The 12,305-nt window shown below is 29.8% G+C and overlaps 1 protein-coding gene across 15 annotated transcripts in view; it reads right to left on the bottom strand.

The window, feature by feature from the left end:
* Positions 1-12,305, bottom strand: part of LOC117177836 (heterogeneous nuclear ribonucleoprotein R) — a 113,334-nt gene that overhangs the window by 17,382 nt on the left and 83,647 nt on the right. For 13 of the 15 annotated variants that reach the window (XR_004467768.1, XM_033368809.1, XM_033368817.1 and 10 more), the window contains 4 exons: positions 11,182-11,289; positions 10,020-10,196; positions 5,920-6,055; positions 3,033-3,238 (listed from right to left, as the gene is read on the bottom strand). Coding sequence is in view for 14 of the 15 variants with exons in the window: in XM_033368809.1 (XP_033224700.1) it covers positions 3,033-3,238; positions 5,920-6,055; positions 10,020-10,196; positions 11,182-11,289 (627 nt within the window). In the remaining variant the exon portion in view is untranslated. Of the gene's footprint in view, positions 1-3,032; positions 3,239-5,919; positions 6,056-8,197; positions 8,334-10,019; positions 10,197-11,181; positions 11,290-12,305 lie in introns of all 15 variants that reach the window. The other 2 variants (XM_033368811.1, XM_033368808.1) reach the window with 1 other exon arrangement.

Genomic DNA, 12,305 nt, shown 5'->3' with positions numbered 1-12,305 from the left:
AGTTTTTCTCAAAAATTCACGTTTTGAGACCCCTTGAATCCGAAAAACAAGTTTTTACGAATGTGTCTGTCTTTATGTCTGTCTGCCGGTGAGCACGATAAGTTTTGAACAAAATAATCTATTAGATTGGCCTTTGATACACTCTTTTTGTGTCCTAAGCTAAATTTCGGAATTTTTTCGAAAAATTGATAATTCAAATTTTGATCAAACAAAAAGTAATAAAAAATTGTATTTTGTTGTCAAACTATGCAAGCAAGGAAAAAAATTATGAGACAAACATTATGCACCCAAAAAATATCTACAAATTTGTTATTAATCACTTTTTTATAGGACAAGTAGTTTTTGTTTTATTTATTAAAAAAAAAAAAAACAGTGAAAATACAAAACTTAATTTTTTCGTCACATGACACAAGCTAAGAAAAAATAAATAGATAACATTTTGTTACAGAAAGTAGAGAAAAACACTTTTTATTAATGGTTTTTTTTTTATATGATTGGTAGTTTCCATTTTAATCGTGAATAACAACATTAAAATAAAAAAATTACATTTTTGGTAAAATGACACAAGATATAAGAGAAAGGTTGTTTAACCCAAAAAAATCTAAAATTTTTGTTGAAATAATTTCTTGATAAAATGCGTGGTTTTCGTTTTAATGGTAAAAAATAACATCATAACTAATGAAATTGACTGTTTGGAGAAGCGGCATAAGATAAATTAAAATATTCATAAGGGCGTATATTCCAAAACGTAGCTACAAAATTCCCTTTACCTGTTTTTCTCATACGATAGGCCTTTTTTTAAATTTTAGCATACCAAAATTTACCAGTTTTTTTTAGTCTCCAAAAAGGCTTTTTTCTCATTTATATTTTCAAATTCAAAACATGAAAAATAAACAAAAATCATTATTCAAAGTATTAAAAGTGCACTTTCTGAATCAAGGATTTTGATACGCAACCATTCTTTAAAAAATTAAAAACGTAGAAGCTGAATAGTTTTAAGATAATATCTTATAAAATAAATATAATATTTGAAAAAATACTGAAATGAACAATTTTCAATTAGTTTAAAAAAATTGTAATATAACATTTCCAAAACAAACTTCTTAAACTAACCACTTTCTAAATAAATCAGTTCTACATTTTGTGCAATCATAATTCAATAAATTCAAAAATGAGTTTGAAATTACTTAGGGAAAAATTAAAGAAACTTCAAAAGAATTTGATTAAATTCCTCCAAATTTAGGGTGAGTTTTAAAGACTTCAAGATGAATGAAATAAAAACTTTAAAAAACTTTATCGAGTGAATAGAATTGAGTAAATTTAAAATGTGAAAAAATTTAGGATAAACTAATAATAATTTAGGTTGAATTCAAAATGAATTGCAAAAAATATTTTCAAATTTTTTCACGTCTGTTCTAATACCAATGCAAGTTACGAATGATAATAATATACATTTATGGGGATGATATAAAATTTCAGGAATAAACTCGAGTGCGAAGCATGAGATACGTGATGAGAATGTGCTCGTAAAGCCGAAGGAGCTTTAACAAAAGAGAATTCACAATCATTAAATTACTGTTGTCGCTACGTTTAGCTTTAGTTTTAAAAAGTCTGTGCAGAAAAGTCGAGTGCGTAGCGCGAGAACAGTCGCGTGCCCTAGGCACGCTTAAACTTGCCAGCGCAGAGAGCCGCACGCATAGCGCGCGATGAGAATGTGCCTGCGAAGCCGGCAGATTTGTTTAAATTAATTTGCACATGTACTTTTAAAATTCAGTACATATTAAACATGTTATATTTCAAATCAAACATTTTTTTCTGAGATTAATGTAAATGATAAAAATGAGTTTATTTTAATTAAGTATAAATCCAGTACTATAAATTTAATTTTACAAATGAAAAACACCATTATTTACTTTAATATTAGAAAGATAAAACAAATTAAAAACCGCTCAAAAAAATTTCCTGAATTTTGCCTGACCAAATGAATTCCCTAACATTTTCAGGTTTTAGACACGGGTGGATAAAAAAAACAGAATTTTGGAAATCGAAAATAAAACTTTTTGTAAAAGTAGCATATTAGGACCCTGAGAAATTATACTTAATTTAGGTACGATCGATAGAATGCCTTGTTTTTGCGCGTCAACAAAATATGTTTCAAATCTTTCTTAATTTCGAAATTTAAATATTTTCTTGGATGGCAATTTTTTATATTTCTGGAAGTCATAAAAGATTCTCAAAATTTTCGCAGATTTCTGTTTGCTAATTATTTCATAATTACAGAATTTTTTCAAGTATTTAGAACGTTTCTCCTACTGATAAAAATAAGTTGGAAAAAAATTTAACTAGTCTAGGAAATAATAAATATATTGAATTTGTTCAAAACTATATTTACATTTATGATTTTTTAAACTAATCAAATTTTTTCTATCCTATTTTTACCAGTATAAACGTTTCTAGATACCTAAACAAATTTGTTTATATTTCTGTAGGTTTTAACATTATTTTTGAATCGTTTAGGATCTCCATAAATGTAAAAAAATTGCCATTAACGAAAATATTAAAATTAAAAAACTAAGAATTTGTTCAAACATATTTTATAACGCGCAAAACCAAGGTATTGATTAATCGAATCCAAATTAATTATATTTTTGTATAATTTTTCAAACAGACAAGATCAAGTTACAAACAAAATAGATGAATTTTCGACCAATAAGATGATTTTTCAAACATAAACATTAATTTTCCACCAAAAAGGACGAATTCTCAACAAATTAAATAATTTTCGATAAAAAGCTGATAAACTTTCAACCAAAAATGGAAGGGTTATATTTACAATTGAGAAAATAAGCTTTGACCATGAAAAGCGAATTTTCAAAAAAATACTTGAATTTCAACTAAAGAAATGAATTGCCTCGCAAAAAAAATGAATTTTTACCAAAATAGTTCAATTTTGAACCAAAAAATGAAATTTAAATATGTTTTTCACATATCCTGCTTATTAAAACTGTCTTGAGAACTACTTCATGACTTACTTTGGACATAGTTTGTTCATCTGGTTCCTCTTGTGGATCAGCCCAGTCAACGATGATGTCACACCCCCAAACTTTCATGCGGCCAGTGCCGAGTCTTCGCTTGGCCAGAGACGCTGCTTTATGTGACTCGTATTCCAGAAAACAGAAACCCCTATTCTTCTTTTTGTCATCTGGTGAGCTGTAGATAATCACCTCAGTCAGGCCAGCTGTATCAAGGAAAATCATACAAAACATAGGTAAGGTTCCTGCCGGTGAAGACAAATCAACAGAATAAAAGAAAAGTGACTACTAATTTGAAAAAAAGAAAGTATTAAAAAACGCAGGGAAGCTAAATAGAATATTTCAAATATAATCATCGAAATAAACAAAATAAGTTAACAAAATTTTGATAAACTTTCCTGCGGATAAAGTTCTTCAAACTTTACTTTAAAAATGTAATTCAATTAAAGGAGAAAAAGAATACAAGTTCAGAAATACTAAACAAATGTTTAAGAATTCAACACTATTTTCATTAAAAAAGCAAAAGTCTCTCAAGATGAAGATAAACACTACGTAATAAATCAATTTTATAAACATGCATATGGCTAATGTCGTTCAACATAAAAGTGAAAAAATCAGGTTATTGTCGGGCAGAAGAAACAATTTCATTTAAAAAAATCTTGTCTTTTTCATAAATTGTAAGGTTCAACTAATTGGATATCCCCTTTCCTAATAATAAAAATAAATATACTTGAAAATTATAAATGAAAGAGAATATTCAATTTCTAACTCAGTTCATATTTATGAAATGGACAAATGTCTGTCAAGTGTTGGATCATCTGATTTCCGTGCCTAGAAGTCAAAACTTTCTTTCAATATTTTTAAATAATAAAAACGTCCAAGTTAGTTAACTGTATAATTAGTACATACTTGACCAATGAAGTATTAAAACGCGCTCTCTTCCATGAAAAAATAACTTAAATTGGTGTTCCACTTTACTTTATTCTAAGACGAAATGAAATCCCTATAAACGTCTAATAAAAAAAGAATAAATAAAAACGATAAATTGCTGAAACGATGTTCCGAATCGGTAGATCTGATCTGTAATTAATAGAAGATTTTATTCGCATCTGATTAATTAAAAATAAATGTATTTGTTTAATCACAATCTGACGAAGCTAATAATATTTCAATGGATTTTTCTGGATTCTAATCAATGAATTTGTTAAACTAAGGTTACTCATCAAGATCATGAAATGGATGTTAAATGGACATTCACACGTTTTTTTGAAGAGGAGAGACTATTAAATTTTACTTCCTAATACTTTTTTCGCTGGTGCTTTCTGGTACACGGTTCACTTCTCCTTCCTCTCAGTTTAAAAGCACAAATCTGGTATTCGGATAGCATGGTACCTACCATTTGCACTGATAATTTCTGGTTCACATAAAATCCCTTAACCATACAGTCAACATAGAAAAACAAAACAAAAATCCCAAAACCAAGGAACATTCTTAAGTAGAAAAATACCAGACAGTTCGGATTGCTCCCGAATAATTTTCTATGAAACGTAACACGAAATTTAAGCACTGATACTAAACAAAACTTATTTTAAAAATGGCATGCACACCCTGTCAAAAATTGTACAAATTAGAAAAACTTCAAATCTAGAAATAATTCTTTTTTTTTTTGTAAGCATAGTGATTTTTTAACCAATACAAAATCGATCAACCAGTGCCTTAATTCAACTGTGGCACTTGCCTCTGGTATGAAACTTTCTCATTCTCATTGGGCTCCTCTCTGTGTCCAGACTCTGAGATTTCATGCAAGAATTCTAGTGTAAACACGCACTCGCGATTCGTCATTCGATAAAAAAATGCATTCAAGCTATTTTCATTCCAAAATTCCATTTAAAGTCATGTCAAACAGATACTGACAAAGCGTCCACAACTAGATCATGTATCGATTTTGTTTAGGCGGAACAAAAGAAATTATTCAAAGATCGAGTGTTATACAAAAATATTTCTTTGCTATATTCGAAAATTAAAAGTATCGTGTTCTTGACTATATCTTGACTATATCGTTTTATAGAACTGTTGTTAGTGAAGTTAAAATTCGAAGGATTAGGTGGATGTTAAGGGGAGACACTTGTGAATTTTCAATTCATAGAAATATTTACCAAGTTTTCAAAACATATTTCGAAACTTCTACCTAAAAAGTGATCACTTTCTTTTCTTTCTTGTGTCACCATTTTTCTTGGACTTTCAGCCAAGAGATAATAATTGAGGCCATTGATATTTTCATGTAAGTAATAATTTTTTTTTTTAATAAAAAGCGTTTCCAAGCTATTCGGAACATCGGTTTTGACTTTATTCTTCCTTACTATTTCAAAGTTTTTCTTCCTTTTCTAGTGATTTCCGCCAATTTTTGCTGTCATTAAAATTTTGAAATTCAAGTCTTCGAAACTGAATTAATGAACTTTGATGTATTTTAAACTGTACTTCAAATTAAAGCCTTTAAAGTGGAACAATTCCCAGACTTTCGAGTTTTGTTTAAAAAAAATACAGCCTCTATCAATTTTTCAATATAATATGCCAATGAGTTGAAACTTCCCAGTGTCTGTTCTTAGTGATAAAGATCCTCCATATTAATCAGACATGTGACGATTTCATGACACCATGTTAATAAAAAAAAAAGTAAAAATGTCTCTCAATAAGAAAAATAGCATAAAAGAAAGAAAAAAAAACAGACTTGAAACTTGCGGTATAAGGCTAAAAAAAAACTTTCCCTAGCATCGCTGCGACCAATCAATTTGACAAATTAAAGAAAAAAGTGTTATTCATCTCGTTCTCCCCTTTTCTCTCCCACAAAAATTCCTGCCTGCTGATTTAAGGGCAATTGTCAACTTACGTGCGTGCTTTGTAAACTCTTCGAACAAGTCATCTCGGTCTCGATTCTTTGGAATATTTCCCACAAACAAGCGATGATTGTTATAAGATACGGTAACACCAATCTTTTTGCCTTTCCGAATCTCATAATCATTCAGCTGTAAGAATAATGTGGAAGGAGAGTGCCAATTAAGCTTGCCTTTTAGATATCTCTTCTGCTTATTGGCTGACTGACCGTAGGATTTAATGACATGACCTTAGAGGAAGAGGAAGAGATTCAAGGGAAAAGAGGGGAACTTTGCTTCGGAGGATTGGTTGAATTTGAGTAAGGATTGGAGAGGTGCTGGGGTGGGAGTGCCTGTCCGTTTTTTAGCGAGCCACACGCCCCAGCGGTCCACGCAGGTCTCCCAAACCCCATGCTCGAGGCTTAGTCATGAATTACATTTTTACGCGATTAAATGGGATCATTTTGGTGTTCACTAAAGATTTGTTTTACATACTCGAATCAACTCATTTTCTCTTCCTGTCATCAGCCTTAGGGAACATCCATTAATTATGTAAGTGTTTTGCGGGGGCGGGGATGCGTAAAACATATGAATGGGAGGAGGGGGGTCAAAATAATTTCTTACGCAAGTTTCCTCTTTCTAATTATTTTGTAAATTAATGAAATCTCGTAGAATCCTGTGAATTCTTTTGAATTTCATGGATATTCTACATAATCTCTAGGAATCGTTTTAAAACGATTAAGCTCCCTAAAAATATATTGAAATCTTTTTTAAACTGTGGGAATCTCTTCAAATTCCATGAAATATTTAAAAATATTACGAAATTCCTTGAAATCTCTTTAAAATTCATTAAAAATCTTTCAAATCCGCGGGAATCTTTCAGAGTATCTTTAAAAACCTTAAACGTATTATAAAATCTATTAAAAGTCATTACACAATATTCTCCGTAATCCCTTCAAATTATATATATATATATTATTCAGAAATCTTTTTAAATTATGTTATATTTTACGAAATACTCTAAAATCCATTTACGAAATCTCAAAAAATTCTATAAAATTTATATCTGTTTTAAAATCGTATGAAATCCTCTAAAATCTGTGGATATACTTTGTAATCTTTAAAAAAATTTAAACCCTGGGCATCCAGTGAAGTCGTCAAAATTCTTTTAAATCACTTAAAATTCATTAAAATCCTTGAAAATCCCTATAAATCCTTTGTAGTCCGCAAAAATCGTTCTTACTGTCTTAAAATCTGTGAAAATTTTTCCACATCTGCTGATATCACGACAATCCCTTGAAATCTGATTAAAACTCCTATAGTCACTTAGAAACTTGTAAAATTGCTTGTTTAAAAAAAATATACTTAAATATAAAAATAAACTTTCTTCAATCAACTAAATTTTCTTGAGATAACTGATATTTTCTTCGATCAAACAAATATTATATTGTCCGTATTCGCAATAATATTTTCTTGATCCAATATTAATTCTTCCCGGGTTCAAACCCTTGAAATCTTTGAAAATCATTTGAAAATTGTGAAAAACCTCACATAATCCATTAGAATAATTTGAAATACTCTAAAGCTTGTTGAATTCTATGAAATCGTTTAGAATCTCTCAAAAGCTAGTGAAACTCCGCATAAAAAGTATAATTCTTTAAAATCCCTTAAAATCTGTAAAAATCCTTTCGGATTATGTTTAAAGTAAAAATAATCGACATTCTGTTAATATAGTGAGTAAAAAGTAGGAAATCTTACGTGAGAAGAGGGAAGAAAAATCACACGAATCCTTACAACAGGAAGGGCCTGTAAAATTGAAATGAATCGTCCTTAGGTAATCAATGGACGCGTTCCCTTGTGAAAAATAAAAGAAAAAAAATATTGATGACGGGAGTTGTGAGTTGACGCGTCGTTAAATAAGATAACGAGGAATGGGGTGACGATGGAAGTGCAGGAGGTAAAAAGAGCTAGAGGTTGATCCGCAATGTATGCATAGTTGGAGAGAGATGTAAAACTCATAACTCAATAATCTAAATATGAGAAGAAAAGAAGACTTGGACCAGAGAGGTGTTACTGTTCACTAATAAACCGAGAGGCAAGGAGACTGACCAGAATTGAAGGTGTCGAAGGTTTTGCAATCACGTACGCCATGATACCGTGATCGCTTGGATGCTCCGTAACTTCCATACCATGTACAACCACTACTTAAAAACTACCACTCTTATGTTACGATACAGGTAGACAGGTAGGTATAGGTAGAGGTAGGTAGGTACACACGCCTCGAATTCACTTTACCTGTTAATTTACCAAATTCCTCCAAGATCTCCTCTTTGCCTTTTGACTTTGGTATGTTCCCCACGAAAAGTCGTAGATTAGGAACGCTAATGTTTACTTTCAGACTCTTGCCGGGTTTTATTTCGTGATTATCGAGCTGTGGGATGAAGAAAAACACACACATGCCTAATTTTGTTTCAATGAATTGGTCCACATATTGTTTTAAATAATCATGATGAAATAGTAAAATTTAGGAAAGTTTTCAAATGTACAATTTGGATCAAATGTTTTAGCATGGTTTTTGGATCCATGTAAGCGAGAAAGTGGCATGCGCTTCGTCGCTCGAGTCTTCACAATATAGGAAACCGGCGTACGCGTATCATGTGTTCCTGTAAACAAATTTTTAGCCTACCAATTTCTTTAAATTTTGTTACAAAAATTGTCACTGTCCAATGAGGTGCAACCAATTAGGTAAATAATATACCCCTAACCAATTAAAACACACATTTACGATCTTTTCTTTTTCATTTTTTTTCCAGGAAGGTTCTCCACTCCCAATTTTGCCCACTGAGCAAAGAGGAGAGCTGGAAAAGAAACTCATCCGTAGAATACCATTAATATCATTTTCCATTGTGATATATTTGGGAGAAGTTGGATAAGTCAGTATAATTATACTAAAACAATGAATAAATGGTCAGGGACATACATGTAAAAAAAATCGTTTATGTGGATTGTTCTTAGATAAACGATACTTGAATAAACTAAAGTCATCAACAATCATCAGGATAGTTAAGAATGAAATTGTATTAAAATATAATACTACTGACCGAATTCATCTAAAGTCCGAGAGGCAGCCAGTGCTTAGGTCATAGAATCACTTGCAAATATGTTGTTTTTCAAAGGGAATAATTTGACCAAAAAATTGTGCTGAGCGGGTGACATTTTTTATCCTTCTAGCTGATTCTGAAAGAATTTTTCGCTCTCTTTCGAAATACGTTGGAAAATTTTCAAAGAAGCAAAATTATTCCTATAAGAAGTTCCTAAAAAATGATAATTGGCCCATTTTTCTACTCCGCATTAATTTCGAAATTTTTCTGAGAATATGTATACAATCCTTGCAAATTTATTTTTTCTTAACAATACCATTTTATGCCATAAAAACAAAGCAGCAAATAATTTAACAATTTAAATAACTTGTACATTAAACTTTTTCCTTTGAAATTCGAAACCTGATACACCAAAATATATTTTAAAAAATTGAAAGATAAATACCTACATTAAATAAAATACTACTACACTTTTAACAATTTTGACAATTTTTTAAAAACTTTTTGTTCATCAAATCGACAAGATAGTGGTATCTTATTATTTTTGAAAAACAACATATTTAAATCAAATATTATTTCGTGACTTTAGGCATGGATTGCCTGTCCGTTTCGAAATGAATTCGGTCTACTGTTACGAAAAAAGTAAAAGTGATCGCAGAACAAGCCACACAGAGGAATCGTGACACTTTTTCGAAACTTAAAAACTCTATATGATTAGGAATTAACTAATAGATATTAGAATGTTAAATTATAGTAATGAAAAAATAAATGTTATAAAATCATAGTTTTTTTAATGAAAATTAAGTGAGTTACGATATGAAGATTTATGCCAAATGTTTAGAAAAAGTGCCGACTTTGGTATCAATAACAATTTTGTAACATTTCTAAAAATTTTGTAAATAATAAATAAATAAAAAGATCCAATCAGTCCGTAGCGGCATGGTGTTACTAAGGGGGACAACAAAAGATAAGATACAAGTACTGTGAGATGAGTTACAAAAAAGTTGGACACATACCTCCCTAACTGCTTGTTGTGCAGCATCCCGGTTTGTGAAAGTGATAAAAGCATATCCCCTGTTGGTACCTGACATGGGATCCATCATTAGCCTTAAATCCCAAATTTTACCACACTTTTCAAACAATGGAATTAGCTCATCCTCGTACATATCTTTTGGGATTTTGCCACAAAAAACCTACACAGAAAATAAAGAAAAATCAGTCGTCTGCCATGTGTTGCAAACACAGGTGTTTGACTCAAAATACCATAAAAGAAAAACTGTTGATTTATTTGAACTGGGCCTTTTGGAAAAAATGAACCACTTTTTTTTATTTGACTGGTGGTATTAAAAAAAAATCATAAATAAATCACAAGTGTCCTAGAGGTTTCTTTTGGCAAATTTTTTATTAAGTGAATATAAAGTATTTGAAGTAGTTCATATTTTTATTTATAATTCGATGCATAACGAGAGTAATATTTTTCCAATTACAATGTTTACAATTGAAAAATATATGAACTTTAAAGCTTCAATTTGAAATTTATTTTCCGTATTTTAACTAGATAATAATTTTAAACAGTACAGTTTTCAATGTTTATAATTATATTACAAACTTTCAAATTTTTTCGTTTAGTTCTTGGAATTTCAGATTCGACGTTTTATATTGTCCAATTCTAAATTGTTTAATTTCAAATTCGAATAAATTAAAGATTGAAAATGCTTTTTTGTTCTTAAAATATTTGCAAATTTCCAATACAGAATTTATAATTACCGATTCTTCGGTTTATATCAAATTTTTAAGTATCGACGTTAACAACTTAAACTTATTATACGGTTCAATTCATCCAACTGTCTAATTTTTGCTCTCATAATAATTATTGTTAATAAGTCAAATGAAAAAGATATAAAAGTCATTTTTCATAATGGCTCAAGAATTCAATTAATTTGAGAATTAGCCAAAAATATTTTTTGTCACATTTTTTAATGCTATGTGAAAATTAAAGATAGTCAAAAGGAAATTGAGCTTCATTTCTTTTCAACGTCTTGCAGCTCTCAAGCAAGATAAAATTTAATATTAAGTTATAGAAACACTTTGTATGCAAATTGAAATAATTGATTTTCGCAAATTGCATGGTATTGCTCAGCTTGAAAGCCAGTCCTGTGATATTTTAAACAAACTCACCTCACAACCAGTTCCTGGAGTAGGACCCTCCCAATTTGGAGGAGGGCCACCGTACTTCCTTTGTCCTGTAGTCACATCTAAAGGATATCCTGTTCTTTCTAGTATCATCTGTAAGAACAAACATAGCTTATATTTTCTCACGGAGGTAAAACAGTAACGGGCAAATCAAAATTAGAAAAAGTTTTCCAAAAATTTACCTATCACTTATTTAAAAACTTTAGAAACAGTATTTTAACATTTTTGAATTTAAATTCAGATTTAACTACGAAATTCTTGAAACTTGCAACAAAAAAGAAGCCATCGATTAAATCCGGAGAACACACTTTTTCCTCTTTTAATAAATATATTTTTTTAATTTGAATGAAAACGTTAAAGTGTGTTTGTCCTGATGGAATCTTTAGCTTGTTTTTTTTTTAATTTCTAAGAATTTCGCAGTTATGTAGTGAAATATAGACCTCGTACTCACTTAAGAGATCAAACATAGTGTAAGTAGTGTCTCAATTAAAAACAGTTTAATAACACGTTTCAAGTAATAAACTTAAATGAAGTCCGAATTTTAAAGTGTATAATGCGAAATCAAAGCGTGTACAATGGAAAATGAATTTAATTTTTTAAACAAAATTTCCAATATTCTAAAATAATATTTTTAAAGTATTAAAAACTGTTATTTCAAAATGGTTTTATTTTTGCAGAAATCTCCACAATTTTTTTAACTTGAAAATTCAACAATTTTGTTAAAAATTTATCTTTTTGGATTGAAAATTCGACAATTTAGTTGAAATTTTCTTCTTTCTTGACTAGCAACTTTGTTTTTGTTGAAAATTCAAATATTTTGTTAAACATTTATCTTATTGGTTTTAAAATTAGTCTCTTACTGTAGAAAGTTCCCTCTTTTTTGGTTAAAACTGTAACTGTCTGGTTAAGAATTAATCTGTTTCAGTTGAAAACTAACTTTTTCGTTGCGACTTCAACTGTTTTGTAAGAAATGGGTATATTCTGCTCGGAAATTCAACAGATAGATAGATAATTGAACTATTTGTTTAAAAATTTATGTATATTGTTAAAAATTCGTCTTCTTAAAAGACAATACTATTTTATGACTAAAATTTCAACCGCTTTGTTTA

This window comes from Belonocnema kinseyi, chromosome 8 (genome assembly GCF_010883055.1).
Source record: "Belonocnema kinseyi isolate 2016_QV_RU_SX_M_011 chromosome 8, B_treatae_v1, whole genome shotgun sequence".
In the NCBI taxonomy this organism is placed as follows: Eukaryota; Metazoa; Arthropoda; class Insecta; order Hymenoptera; family Cynipidae; genus Belonocnema; species Belonocnema kinseyi.
This window is presented reverse-complemented; position numbering and strand designations above follow the sequence as displayed.